The 14,864-nt window shown below is 44.3% G+C and overlaps 1 protein-coding gene across 1 annotated transcript in view; it reads left to right on the plus strand.

The window, feature by feature from the left end:
* Positions 1–6,651: 6,651 nt before the first annotated feature.
* The window catches only part of LOC119013496 (Na(+)/H(+) exchange regulatory cofactor NHE-RF2), a 33,023-nt gene continuing 24,810 nt past the window's right edge, over positions 6,652–14,864 (plus strand). Inside the window, exons 1-2 of the mRNA XM_037088075.1 lie at positions 6,652–7,399; positions 8,644–8,919. Coding sequence (XP_036943970.1) covers positions 7,193–7,399; positions 8,644–8,919 — 483 coding nt within the window. The 5' untranslated portion in view covers positions 6,652–7,192. The remainder of the gene's footprint in view (positions 7,400–8,643; positions 8,920–14,864) is intronic.

Here is a 14,864-nt window from a genome sequence, read left to right on the forward strand (position 1 = left end):
ACCTTCAGTCCACGCGTTTACTGAATTGTGCCCATTTCGGCATTTTTTTCTGCCAATTCGCGAAATGTCGCAAACCTACTTTTTCGAACTCCTCCAGGCGATTTCACCAGCTTGCATGAAACTTTGCAAGTAGCAGCTGTGGACAGAACTTACCAAAAGCTTTCACCTACATTACACCTGGTGGCCGTGGTGGTGCAGTCCATTTCGGCACTTCGCCATATAACCGTCAAGTCATTATAACTTCCACATACAATTTGCCATCTACTCCAAATTGCTCAAACATGTAGAGGGTGTTGCCCTGAATATGTCTATGTGGCACAGCCCGACGGCAGCATGCCCCGATGAGCGTGGACCGCGAGGGCCCGTTCATCGCTGCTTGCAGCTTTAATTTCACCTGTTTTTGCAGTTTTCCAGACATACAATCAGCAAGTCATTATCTTCACGGACTCATTTGCCACTGCTTCTTGCGTGACCCCTCTTCTAAACCTTCCCATTTTTTCTTTTTCTTTTTTTTTTTTTATTTTGTGATACAGTCCATTTTACCCCTTAAATGTACTCGTAATTGACGCAAATCGAATTAATTACTTCGCAAATCACATCTGGTTTCCATTATGGTTATCCCTATCAGCAGTTCTGCCTTTTTAATTGCCTTGTTGAAAATCATCCCGCACACTTTCCTACCATTTCCTGTCATAAAAGATCATGAAACACTGAAAGATTAAAATGTAATTTGTTAAATGTGAAAAAGGATTCTCGATGACGCAGTGCTGACGAGGTTTATTCTCACTCTCTTATTATAGGTTCTTGTATTGATTCAACCGAGACACCAATAATACAAATGAGGTGTTTTGTTTACAGCCGAGATGACGGCTTTTTATCACATCTTTTTTAATCTCTCTTCACTGTGAGACTAGGAATAGAATCATCTTTAATTGAGACTGAGTAGGCATCATGTGGATACCACTTATTCTTAACACCTTATGAAGTTACTTTATTTTATCATGAATGCTGATTGAATTATTTTTCTATTAAGTGGTCGCGTTCACGCTCTATGCTCGGTATCACAACCAGGAAATCGATCTCATTCTTTTTAAGTGGAAGATTGCATTGAGCGTGGGACGAGTGTTTGTCATCAGTGTTCTCGAGCTGCTGGGTTAAAAAAAAAAAAAAAAAAAAATCAGACAACAGGAAGCTGGCTGAACCTGGCTCTGTGGACACACAAGATGTGTTTGTTGGCACACCGAGAGGAGGTGGAGGGTGAGCATCTCTCTAAATAAACTCCATGTCAGTCTCTGTAGTGACCACGAAGAAAGGAACCCAAGCATTCATGTTGGTGGAGGTGAGACGCTGCGAGTCACTGACTTCTGAAAGGCAGAAAGCGAACTGTAAAAGTTTTAGTTCCACGTTCAAAAGAGTATGCTGTCCGTATGTGAGGCAAGAAAAAAAAAACTGTTATTTCTTGTAAATCCCTCAAACAAAAATTAGCAACTGAAGTTCATACACATCAGAGGGAGCACGTCATTTTCACTGATGAATGTTTGGTAAAACATCGCTTATGTCTGTGATCCACACTTTAGACAGTTTTCTCGCCTCAGGTGATGTTCGCCGCTCCTCCTCACACAACCTGACATTCAGAAAAATGTTTATAATTAGTACACAATAGCAGAGGCGAGGCTAATTATTGTGAAGGACTGCAGGGGCACATGGCTGCCAGTCCCTCTAGGAATCTATTATTCATCTGCTGAAAATAATGCCTTCTTTCCAACCTTGACAACATCTTTACGATAGTTATAAACATTAATAACTGAAGGTCTTTGTGGTTGAAACTCAATTTGTGATTCTCAGCCATCCATTAAAAGTACCTACAGGCATCAGGGAGCGTGTGCTTCATCAAAAGCGAGCCTATCTACAATACCATTTCTGCTGTTTTAATGAGTCTGACCGAGACGTCGCTGACATGAAAATGGATACGGCACGCTGAATAGAATACGGGGGAGGTAGAGAAGTAGTTTAATGAATCACAGCAGTGCTTCTCACACCTTAAGATGTGAACAAGTCCTTTTTTTTAAAAATCTGCTTTGCATTGCAGCGATGCAAAAAGCCGGTCACGGCCCAACCCGAAGCTGAAACGGTGTGTAGTTGTCAAGTTCAGATAAAAGTCAAAAAACGCATTCTCTCGTGCGTTTGTCCGCGCGTGAAGAGCGAGGAGCACTGAGGGGACCAGAGGGAAGAGACGGAGGAGTGAGCTGCCCTGTGTGGCTAATTAAAGCTGAGAGCTGTGCCCTTCTCCACCCCACAGTGTCTTCTCCTCCCTCGGCCTCTGTCTATTTCAATAATGTATACAAGATAGTGACTCCACTACAGCAAACCCAAGATATAACATGCATGCAGCCGCTCAGTAAGTCAGAACACTCTGAAAACCAAGATGTCCGTGCCTACTTTGTCATTCAACATCACCTGAACACTCTACTTCCATTTCTCCTTTAGAAAGAAGGGTCATTCTTAAGCAACATTTTGTAAGAAAATTGCCAGCAGCGCTACAAGTCCGATATGAAGCAGAAGGATTTTGGACCGCTAGGAGTTTTCCGGTGATGATGATTTTCGCTCTCATTTTCTCCATTTGCATCTACATCACAGCATGTGGCTCGAGGAGACAAAGTGGCCTTTTCCCAGCGCAGGTTTATTTTTCAGCGGGACCCATTTGATATTTTGGCAACTCTGTAAAACTGAATACACCACAGTGGGAGGAGAAGCGCAGCAGGGAGGGCATCAGTGTGTCAGTAGCGATTAAACCTGGGTGAAGAGCATTTGGCAAAAAGTGTCTGAGCAGCACATACGAAAGAGTTTGAAGCAGTGACTAAGTGATGAGATGATTAAACCCAGAGCTTATACATAATATAGTCTCTGGGTGCTGTGTGTGTCCTGTGTGTTTGTTGCCTCATGCAGCCATTTAGGTGAAGCTGCGATGGAGACTAAACTTGGACTTTCCCCCGGGGACGCTCCCCCGATGGCAGCCACTGTCTTCTTCGATATAAACACAGGGCAGCTGAGCCAAATACCAGCCAGCGCTGTTAAACAAGCATTACAATATGTGTGTGGGGGAGGAAGACTCTGACAGATGACTGACAAATCCATCCATTACCTCCAGGACGAAAAGGTCACAGCATCACCACAGCCTGCCATCTGTTTCTCTTTACATTTGCAGGCATTCACTTTGCTGAACTCCCCTCTCTCTCCAGGAGCTGTCAATCAGTGAAGCTCAGCTTCCCCCCGACAACTGGGAGATGAGCAGGGATGGGTTTGGTGTGTTCAACACATAGAAAGAGTGCAGAGAATAAAAACACCCATCTATCTCATCGTGTCTCTCTGCACACTCTCTCCTGCTCCGAACCTCGCAGAGTTTCCAAATTCAACTTTGAGAGATTTGGTGTCTGAGGTTTTATGTCACCTGTGTGCTGGACTGCAGCTATCCACTGCACTCCCATGCAAATGTTGCCACGGGGGGGTTTAAGCTAAGGAAATAGGAGGTAGACCTAAATGCTCACAGGACAAGAGGCAGGACTGAGGGGGAACAAATGCGAGCTTTATTAAACAGAGATGAAATCCACAAACACCAAGAAGCACGAAAGAAAATAAGTCCAAAGACAAAGCGCGCAGAAAAAGGCAAAGTACAAATCAAAAATTAAAGTTCAGCTAAAACATAGGAAAACCAGAAGTCACAATCCAAAAAACACATACCACAGGCAGACTGGAGACAGAAGCGATGAACGGACAAAGACAAGAGGGAAAGCAGAGTCTAAGTATACCGACACGATGGGAAACTAACGCGAGGGGGGGAAGCACAGAGGAGAAAACACTGACAGAAAGAGGGAGACAAACTGCAACAGGGAATACACAGGAAACACTGAAAGAACAAGAGACACAAGAGGGCATGGAAAATCAAAACATAAGACACAAGAGACAGAACCAAAAAATCTAAATATAAAACACAAGAGACGACACAAAGACATAGAACCAATGCCAACTAATGTTTTATAGTCCATTTATTAAGCAGTTGTAAAGGTTTGTAAACATCAGTAGCAACTTTACAATGAACAATGGCTATCAATAAATGTAACCGACTAATCTTTGCAGCTCCACTGCTGTTCATTCTTCCCGAGACAAAGCATGGTCGACTGGGTTTGTTACATTTTCAGCAACAAAAGTCAAGAAAAAGCTATTGTTCTTCAGGACATGCTCACACCAGCCTGGAACAAACAGCCAGCAGGAACCATAACATAAAGCATTGTTGTCTCTGCTCGAATCAAATTCACTGAAGTCCCCACATGAGAGTGATGAGCCTTCCCAGCCTGACAGGAAATTGATCCATTAATTGGAACAGTCATCAAGATTAGACCGTCTATCATCAGGTGGGCGTACCAGGGGAACAGCGAGCATGGTAGTACTCCAGAGAAGACAAACACTGACTGGCTTGTGTGTGTTTCCCCAGAGGAGCTGGTGGAGGAAATGATGCTCTGAGCTGATGGAGTCATGGCTGCGGACAGGAAGATCTGTGGGATAGCAGAGCGGTAATAAACTGAGATTGGCTGTTCGTGTTTCATTGCAGTGAAGCTGTGAGCTCTGACTGGATCTGACGTGAATAGCCCATCAAGGATGAATGAAGGGCAGAGCGAGCTTTACGTTTCGCAAACCGTCCTGCTCAACCTTTGATGCTCAACAACAAACTGGATACAGTAGTTAGTGTCGCGACCCTTCGCCTATCAAAAAGTCCCCACGGTTGCAGATTGAGAGGCGCTTTCTCTGTGATGGGTGGTTCGCTAACACACCTGTGTCAAGTGACCCAGTGATTATATGACCTGCGCCTCCCTAACAGTGACACCACTCCCCCAAGTGGTGAAACATTTACAAAACAAAACGAGACCAAATATTAAAAGAAATGGCAGTTAGTGTAAACGAAATATGGCTGAAATCACTCTGTTAACAATGAGTTGTTTTCATGGAAACCTGTGCTGCTTATCTGAGCATCAAGGTGGAAATGATAGCAAACAAAGAGCTCATGTGAATGCTTTCAAAAGAAATACAAAAAGTGGACAGAAGTAATCACAAAATTACTAATACCATTATTATTATTATTATTATTATTATTATTATTATTATCATTATTATCATTATTATCATTATTATTATTACTATTATTAGTTAGCAGCAATGTTTTATTAAGGTAGACTATTTGCAAACACGCTGATACTGATGTCGTGAACAGTTTTATCCACCATTTGTATCCATCCATTTACAAAATGTTAGAAATAAATTATATTTTATTTCATTAAATTACTAAATTAAATACACTTAAGTCAGCTATCAAGACGTTGTCATCTTTAAGTAATGTACTAGCACGTGTAGTGGGAGACTACCTTCCTTATCCGTCCAATTATTCCACTATCTGACTCTGTGACTCCGCTCAAAAGTTAAAGTCCAAATCTGAGGAGAAACGGCTCTGAGACTAAGTCCAAAACCAGAGGCAAGACAGCTCAGAGACTAAGTCCAAATTAGAGACAAGACCGCTCAGAGACTAAGTCCAAATCAGAGGCGAGGCAGCAAGTCTTCAGTCCAAAAAGGTGTTTATTCCAAGAGAAGAAGTTATAAATCCATGAGGTACCCCGGGGCAACTGAGAAATCTCCCCCGATCACCCTCTTTTATACTCGAGGTCAAGGTCACCAGTGCCCTCCTGGACCACCCCCCTCATCATGATCACGCGAGACTGTCATCTTACTATTCTCATTTTTGTCTGACTTCCTTAAGGCCTACAAAGTGTCTCACCCAGGCCCCTATCTGTGGCCTTGAGTGAGCTGTAGCTGCACCTGCTGCTCCCCCACTCTAGCCTTTATTATAAAGGGAGCATCAGACCTTGGTCTTTCATCAGGCTCAAATTCCCTGTTAACACAGAACTGCAAGGTGTATTCTCAAATCAATGTATATGCATGATCATGACCCTGTTTATATTTGCCACTACACACGAAATGTACATATTTTCAAAATAGAAGTGCCTTGATAGTTAACTAATCACAGGTGGTCACTGCCCTCTAGTGGTCACAGTGGTGAACAGCAACGCTGCCTGAAATCAAGGAATGATCAATGATCAATTAAAGGTTGTTACGACCCGCTGAGGATGAACTCCGCCAGTTAACGGTGAGTAGCGCATCTAACATAATAAGCACTTGTCTCCGGACAAGGAGTTAATAACCCTAATTAAAAATTTAATTAGTGTCAATTAATTTTGATTTGGTCAAATCCTCCATCCTGTCTGCAGATCACCAGGCAGTCATCTCAGGGTCTAAAGGTTCAGAAAGGTTTAAACCGATGTCACTATAGGATCATGAACTAATTCCATGCAGCTGAGAGATAATAATAATAATAATAATAATAATAATAATAATAATAATAAAGGATTGATAATAATAAAGGACAACATGCAGTAGGATATATATGACAGTATATGACACGTGGTGCGTATTTGCTTTGGTACCGTCTTCTTTAGTGTTTAGGACATTTTTTTTACAAACCCTTTCCTCCCGCCCAGGGGCAGTGTTGAACCGCTGTGGATCCTCCGTCTGTGCCCTGAATATTTCAGTTTGCTCACAGAAACAAACAGGTAGCCTGACCGGAGGGAGGTGGTGCTATTGCGCGCAAACCGCTAACCCTGCGCAAACTACAGTATAACTGCGTGCATATCCACCGCACAGTTGTTATGGATTAAGGTTTCGAGGAGAGGTGAGCCCTGTGCATCATTCGGAACACGCCTGCGGTATCTGCGATGAGGCGCTGTTGAAGTCTGTGCGCGCTGCCAGGGATCAGTTTTTGGAGTCGCCAGCAGTGCGCGACACAAGACACACGATCTGGAGGACTGGTCGCATCACCGTTTTCCCAAACTTTTACTTTGCTGCCCTCCGTTGCACGTATTTTCTAGCGTGGGATTTCTTTTCCTGAAGTGCATCTGGAGCTGTTTCCGTCGCGTTCTGAGTGTTTCTCTAACATGGGGGAAAGCGTGCGCATCGGGCAGATATGTTTTCGCTCTGTGGAAGTTTAGCCCTGCGCCCGCTCTCCTAAACTCTCATCTTCTGATCAATCACACTTGGACCGAACACTGCAAGGAGGTTTTTAAAAAAAAAAAAAAAAAAACGACGGGTGGAAATGACCAGCGAGCTGAAACCGCGGCTTTGTCTCATGGTAAAAGGGGAGACCGGGTATGGATTTCACTTGCATGGAGAGAAAGGGAAGAGCGGACAGTTCATCCGCAAAGTGGAGCCCGGCTCCCCTGCAGAAGCGTCGGGGCTGCGCGCTGGGGACCGTGTGGTGGCAGTGAACGGCGCTAACGTGGAGAAGGAGACACACCACCAGGCAAGTAGACGCGCATTCACATGCGTGCTTGTACCTTGCAGGACGAAGAGTGTATCAACAGGTCACACCGTCTGGTGCGTCCTGACACAGTGTGGCCACCTTCCTCCTGGCATGATGCCTTGGAAACTTTGCCCTGACAGTTTGCCCACATGAGACCACTTTGATTTAGAAAATAAAATAAAATAAAATAAAAAAGCCTTTTGCTATAGTTGATACCACATGAGTAATTTCATGTGACAAACCTACAGAGCCTCCTCTTGCTGATAAAGGACTTGAGGCGGGCTGAGGAGACTGTTCCAGAAATCCACTTCTCTCCTTGTGACAATCAGAGACTCCCCTGGTGAATGTTTACACGTTCTGTCCTCAAAATGCCAAGAGCTCTCTAAATATAATTCAGCCGGTGTAAAATACACCACTGATGAACTGTCTCTACCTCTGTTTGCATGTGGTTTCGTGTCACTCTGAGACAGCAGGCTCAGATCATCAGGTTCCCAAGCTCACAGACGCTGAGGAGCATCAGCACAGACAACCTTTGTGTACATCAGGTTTCTGCTCAGAGAGAGAGAGAGAAAAAAAAAAAAGAACAAACCTGTTGATTATTGAGTTTCCTCTGCCGTGGTGTCTTTGATCCTGGTTAACTCAAAGGGCAGAGGGCATCACATCCCTGCTTCGTGCCTTGTGTTGTCAGATAATGATGCATACCAGCGTCTGAACTGTGAGAGGCCCCATCTGAAAAAAAACTTCTACTCTGCCCATCATGTTGAGACAGACAGACAGAGAGAGAGAGCTGTGTTTCTACTCTCACTCACCTCCATCTAACGATCATCTTATAAGGTGTGATTATATCCTTGATTATGCGCATTTAGATGAAAGCGGTGACGAGTACCATCACAGTTTACTATCACCTCATCATTTCATCGAATGTCTGTTTCGTCTGACAGCAGGACCAAAGGCGTCTAGTTTTCTGTCAGTTCAGGAGATGTTAAGTGAAGCAACAGACTTCCACATTTCAAAGCTTTCAGGTTATATTGTGCAGCATCAACATCGATCGGTGTCACATCCATCACATGTCTGAGAAAACCATGAATGTGTTAAAAATGACTCTAATTCTAGGAAAGCTGGTTAACCGCGTCACGCTCTCTCTGATGCGTCTGGACTAGTCTTTCTTGCTCATTGACAGGTATGTAATCACACAGACCATTAAATCACAGCCGAGTGTCACACCATCCTATCCCGTCCTTCAGGTGGTGCAGCGGATCAAAGCCTTGGACAATGAGACCCGGCTGCTGGTGGTGGACCAAGAGACGCACGAAAGCCTGCGCAGCCTGCGCCTCACAGCCACGGAGGAGATGGCCGTCATCGGGGCCAGGCCTCCGTCCTCCCCCTCCCCTCCCCCGTCCTCAGTCCCATCCTCCCCCAGCAAGAAGCGGGAGAATGGCTCGGTGTCCAAGCAGCCGGTCACACTGAGCGGCCAGGTGCAGAAGCCCACCAGGAGGTCACCTTCTAAGGCTGCGAAGAAGGTAAGCTGGCCCCCGACCCGGACAGCACACGTGTGATCAAGAGTAACATCAGCTGTGTTACCATCATGATCTTTTATCATTTTCTTCGTACTGTGAGGACTGTGCACCCTGGTATATTCTAACAACAACTAGTTTGAACAGTGTGGGCTTACATCTAGTTTGGCTTTCTGTAATGCTTTTTGCAAGAAGTACTGATCTATTATGTTCAATATTTCAACTTGACAACATTGTGTTCACGGTCTGGCCAGGTTTAGGCACAAAAACCACTTGGTTAGAGTCAGGTAAAAAATTTTTCTTACTTGCTTTTGCCACTAACAAAAATGGCCATGAAATCTCCCGATGTCCTCTTAAAATATTCACTAGTGACTATTCCAAATGGTGGAACGCCATCTTGAACTGTGGTCTCTGTCTTGTCAGCTGTCACACAGCGACCATCCTTGACCAAGTGAGGTAAATGTGATTGGAAATGTATCGCAGAAATGTCAGTATGCTCCATGTGGCGTTTTATCATAGCGACTTGGCTGCCCCGTCTCAAACAACTAGTACCTGTCATAAATGTATGTTACATGGATTCCCTCTCGTCTGCACAGTAAATATGAAGCTGCAGCAGCCAGTAAAGCGAGCACCCCTAAAGATAATAAAGACTTTACATCTTGTTTTTTTTAACATTACAAAAATCAAACTTTAAAAATGATACGCTGTGGTTTTGTAGTGGCTTGTGTGGGAAGATTTCTTGGCTTGGCGTTTGCAGTCACCATCTGGAGTCCTGTCCAGGTGCTAGTAGATGGATTTCTTTCAAACTTTAGAACCGCCAATCTCGCTGTTCCCCTGTTTATAGTCGTTGTGCTAAGCTAAGCTAACTGGCGGCTGGCTGTAGCTACATATTTAGCATAAAAGTGCCATCAGTCGTCTCAGCCTCATTTTTTTCAAAATGTCTAACCATCCTGTTAAGACTTGAGGTTACGTCTTGTTGAAACTGAACTGAACTGTTGGTAATATGAAGTTAGCTCAGTGTGAGACATCGAGATGAGAAGGAGTAACCGGCTTTAGCCTAACAACACAAGCTTTCTCAGACGCTTGCAGTAAACAAAGCATTCTTAGAGACCTGTCAAGTCCCAAACACAAGAGTTAAAAATACTCAACGTATTAGCCAACAGATTGTGGTGAGTCAACCCTTTGAACAGACTCCTCTCAGCTCAGAGTCATGCTTTCACCCCGGACTTGTTTTCTTGCTGCTTTACAAGCTTCAGATTAGATTAGTAGATATCATGCAAGTTTCCATCCTGCTCTGCAGCCTTTCATGCATGTGTGTCCGTCTCTAAATGTGTGTGTGTGTGCGTGTGTGTGTGTGTGTGTGTGTGTGTGTGTGTGTGTGTGTGTGTGTCTGTCTGTCTGTCTGTCTGTCTCCCGAGGGAAGAACATGGCTAGCTGAAAGCATTCCAGATGTTGATTTAGGGGTCAAAGAGGGCCAGAGAGGTCAGAGGGACGGAGGCGTCAGATGTTAGGAATCTGGCGATGGACAACGCAGTGACTCTGCAGAACAGGAAGTCCGCAGAAATCGTAAAAGCTAGATGAATAAACGCTTTTCTATTACAGATGTTACGCTTATTGTGAAATGATGTTCCAGAGGGTTTTTTTTTTTTTTTCAGGTCATTCACATCTCATCTTCCTGTGTTTATTTACACATGCTCTTTGTCACAGCTGGTTGCCCAGATCTCAGTGGTCACTCGATGCATTTTTGTTTTTTGTTTTTTTTTTAATTCGCTGTTTGATTATTCCATGTCGACATGGAAAACAGGATGTGTTTCCGCCCGGCTCTGTCTCTCCTGGAACGCAGCGATCTGATCAGCTTTGGTTTCACATGGTCCCTCGCAGCGAGACGAGGCCGCTCCGCTTCTGCTTTCTGCATTTACACAACATGTGTTTTCACTTAGCTTTGTCCTGCCAATATGCGAGCGGCACTTAGGCACTGTTCCTAAAGGGTAGTGACAGGGCCAATCAGTTAAAATCCTAATGTGTGTGTGTCTTTGTTTCGGCTCTCGCTTTTGTGACCTGTGGAGAGTAATCCCGGGGCTCGGAGGGGTCAGATTGGCCCCGCTGAGGCTCAGGAAATGCTTAGAGGTCTCTCGTTTCTCTCTGACTTTAATGACTCTAATGAAAGAATGGAAAGAAGGTTTAGCAGGATGAGCCAAAAGGCATTAGCAGTGCAAAAGCAGGAAAATTTGAGGACAATGTATGAGCTGCTGTAGGAACATTGATTTGACCATAACTTACCTCCTGTTCGAACTAGGACATTGCAACCGTCCTCTAACACCGGACTGGTACTTTGATCGTCTGCAAAGAGTTGGATGTCTCTGTCTTTCTGTTAGGTCTCAAAGGAAGCATTACTGCAGATATGCAGACTCAGTTTTTGACACTGCACGCTGATACAGCATTAAGTCTGGTGTGAAGTAGTCATTCGTCCATGTGGCTGGCAAGGAGCTTTGGCAATCAATACAGTGTAATCAGGACAAAAAGCAGAGGGGGAAACAGACTGACCCACGCTGATACCGCCAATCACCAAGTGACCAATTGTTGCTCCAGGACGAAAAATTCATCCAAGTTCCTCGTCCTTGTGTCCGTCTGTCTTTCACAGCTGGAAAAGACAACTAAGTTTGCTGTGAAATGTTTCGTTTTGCTCATTCTGATCAGTAGGAGAGTGAGACTGCTGAGCGCAGCACATTACTTCTCACATTTTTGTTCTCTAGAAAAAGCAGTAGAAAAGGAATGGGGGAGAGATGGAGAGACGGAGAGCAGACAGCATTTGGACTGAAGGAAACCCAGGAATGAGAACAGCCAATAACAACTTTGAAGATTTGTTGGATGGAGTTTCAGGAAGTGGGCCCCCCGCAGTGGGGGGAGTGTGGAGTCAGCGGGGGGGGATGTAGGACTTGGCTATGCTTGTTCATATGCCAGTATGGGTGTGTATGTGCATCTCTGTGAGCTATATGTCTCCAATAGTTTGTAAAAGAATAAAAAAAAACTGTCAACATCCGACCGCCAGGCTGATGAGCAATAGGATTAACTGGGAAGCACATCACGGGTCATACTGCTTCATTTTGCAGTGCTTCCATTACATTTCGCTTTGAGCAGATTGGATTTGAAAATTGAATTTGATTTCAGAGCAAAGGGTTTCCAACTGTGAGACGTGCCTCTTCAGGGAAACATTCTGAAGCAAATATGCTGCCTTAAGTGAAAGGGACAGTTATTTAGTTGCAGTTTGGTCCGCTTGTCAACACGTTCAGGAGTTGGAGCAACAGCAGCAGTTGAGACACACAGGTCATGGAGCTCATGGAGGCATATGGTTACTGCAGTTCGCATCATGATGCAGACTACACCGCTGAGCTGCAACTCAAATCTGGACACACAGACATGGTACAAAAATGTTTCGATTTAAGGTGACATGCACCGTTAAAAAGTCCATAAACACACGTCGAAATAATAGAAAAGATGCTTCTTGTAACTCCAGAACTTGCCTTAGACTTGCCACATTTTCTTCCAAATCAAAGTATTATAGCGATAGTTGTTTTGTATATCCATGTGTACATTTCAAACAGGTGCTGTTAATAGCTAATTCAGCCTACTTTAAATGGGCCCCGTTTGCTGTAATTCAGTTGTCAGTCGTCTCAGTCTTGTCGGAGGGCCCACAGTGTCAAAACGCTGCTACACAGGGAATATGAAGACGTTAGAAATACGGCGGTGGAACCGAATGCCAAATAGTGTCAGCAAAACTTGAGGAAGTTTTGCAGTTTGTTTTCTTTCCCCTCTCCTCGCTGTGGAAGCAGCAGGAATCTCTGCAGCTACAGATTGCAGCGTAAGGCCCTGAAGGACGCACAGCAGAGACGCTCCACACACACAACCATCAGCACCACGGGGTCACAGTTAGAGACATGTACACATTAACCTTCTCTGCAACTGTAATCACTTGCACATTTGCGCAGTAAATAACTCCATTCAGGGTCTTGTGTGTTTGTGTGTGAGTTCCCCAGGTTACATGACACTGCCTGTAGTTTCACTCAGTTTTATGACCACTCATCCCCCAGGTTTCTTTTTGTTTGCCTCTGTGTGTGTGTGTGTGTGTGTGTGTGTGTGTGTGTGTGTGTGTGTGTGTGTGTGTGTGTGTGTGTGTCTGTGTACCCTCTTGGGCCTGCTCGCAATACACAGTTCGTAGAGAAACATTGTGCCCTCATGCTCTCCGTTGTCCATTCTCCTACTGCATTTCTAACTCAACATAACAAACTACACACCGTCGACAAAAGCCATTTTTCTTTATTTTGCTAATTTCTTCACCGAGGTCTCCGGCACAACAGGATTACAGTTGAGTCATGTTAGGCTGTTAGAAATTCAATTTTCAGGCCTTAATAGGACTGTTAATGTTGACCGTGACCGACAGTAAATTACACAACCTGATTTAAGCCTGGCAAGGGAAGGGGGGCTTGTGTGTAGCTAAAAGCTGTTTTGTTGTTGCAGTTGGGTCTGAAGGCTCAGAGGTCGACACTGTAGCTTATTTTGACCCACGCTCAAAAAAATGTAGTCAGCCTTTTGTATTCTTAAATGCACTGTATGTCATCCCTGCCGCCCGGGGGACTTTGAATCAAAACAAAACCAAAAGACATAATTCTATGTCGTGAAGCAGTGGGATCATGGGAGTTGTTGTCTTCATCGTTAAACCGCAGCCATTGCTGATGAAAATCTTAAGTGGCTTAGAAATGTTCACGGAGGAGGTAATGCTTTAAAGTTTTATGCCCGTTACGTTGAGTCCCGTCCACCGACCTCCCTCCTCCCTCTCTGATGTTTTATCTGAGAGAGGGGACAAGCGGGATATATACTAGTGACAGGCAACCAAATAGAATGCACTCGCGCTGAGTAAAATCACAGACCTCTCTGGGTTTTAACATTTTTAACATGCGAGTTGCTGGCGGAAAAAAACAAAAGACAAAACAGCACATAGATCAGTGCACTTTCTCCCTGAAAACAACTGAAGGGGCCTCTTGGATGAGAGGTGAAACGTCTACAAGAAACTGAAACAAGTCCAGTTGCCTGCGATACAGCACCTAGATCATTTGAAGACATTTCATCCTGCTTTCAGTCCGGCTTTCTCTGACAAGAAAGTAGTAATTGTGTCAAATTGAGACATGAGCTCAGCAGCAGTCTCTCTCTTAACTGTCATCTCTCAAACAATTTTCTCGCTCAGTCATTTCCGTGGAGGCACATTGGTAGCCAGCTGACTGCATCAAACACATTAAACAGGAAAAAAAAAAAAAAAAAAACGATGAGTGATGCTCAGGTCTGTCTGTGCCTGCTCCCTGGGAGAAAGGCAGAGACGTCTCAAGGACAGGAACATTATGATGCCGGTTTGATATGTATCCTCTTACCTCGACACGCACCTGAGGTGTCAGGGCTCTGTCTCCTTAGCACACACACATGCACTGAGGTGGTTCATGTGGTGGGTGTGTCATTACAAGGGAAGCTCAAGATAAAGTGTCAGGTGTCACTTTCTCACCGGAGGCTTTTTTTAACTCGATGACAGACAAGCACAAAAAACTTACCTGGGGAAAAAAAAATGTTCTTTCTGTTTTGTTTTTAGTAGTGAAAACTGATTTTCTCTCTCTCTTGCATTTTAATAAATTGAACATCTTTGGATTTTGGACCATTGCCGGGAGAAACAATGATGACATCGGTTGATTCTAAAATATTGTGACGGGCATTTTTCAACATTTGCTGATGTCTTACAGGCGAATGATTGTGAACAGCAGATGAATCATGAGAGGAAATATTAGTCATGTAACAAAATTACACATTAAAAGGATCTGTGACAAAACGGCTGTATATCTCAGCCAAACGAACAGTTTTCCCTTCATTGTGAGCAGAATTTGCATCCCTGCGTCTTTTTTGCACGTGCTCGC

This window comes from Acanthopagrus latus, chromosome 23, assembly GCF_904848185.1.
Source record: "Acanthopagrus latus isolate v.2019 chromosome 23, fAcaLat1.1, whole genome shotgun sequence".
NCBI lineage: Eukaryota > Metazoa > Chordata > Actinopteri > Spariformes > Sparidae > Acanthopagrus > Acanthopagrus latus.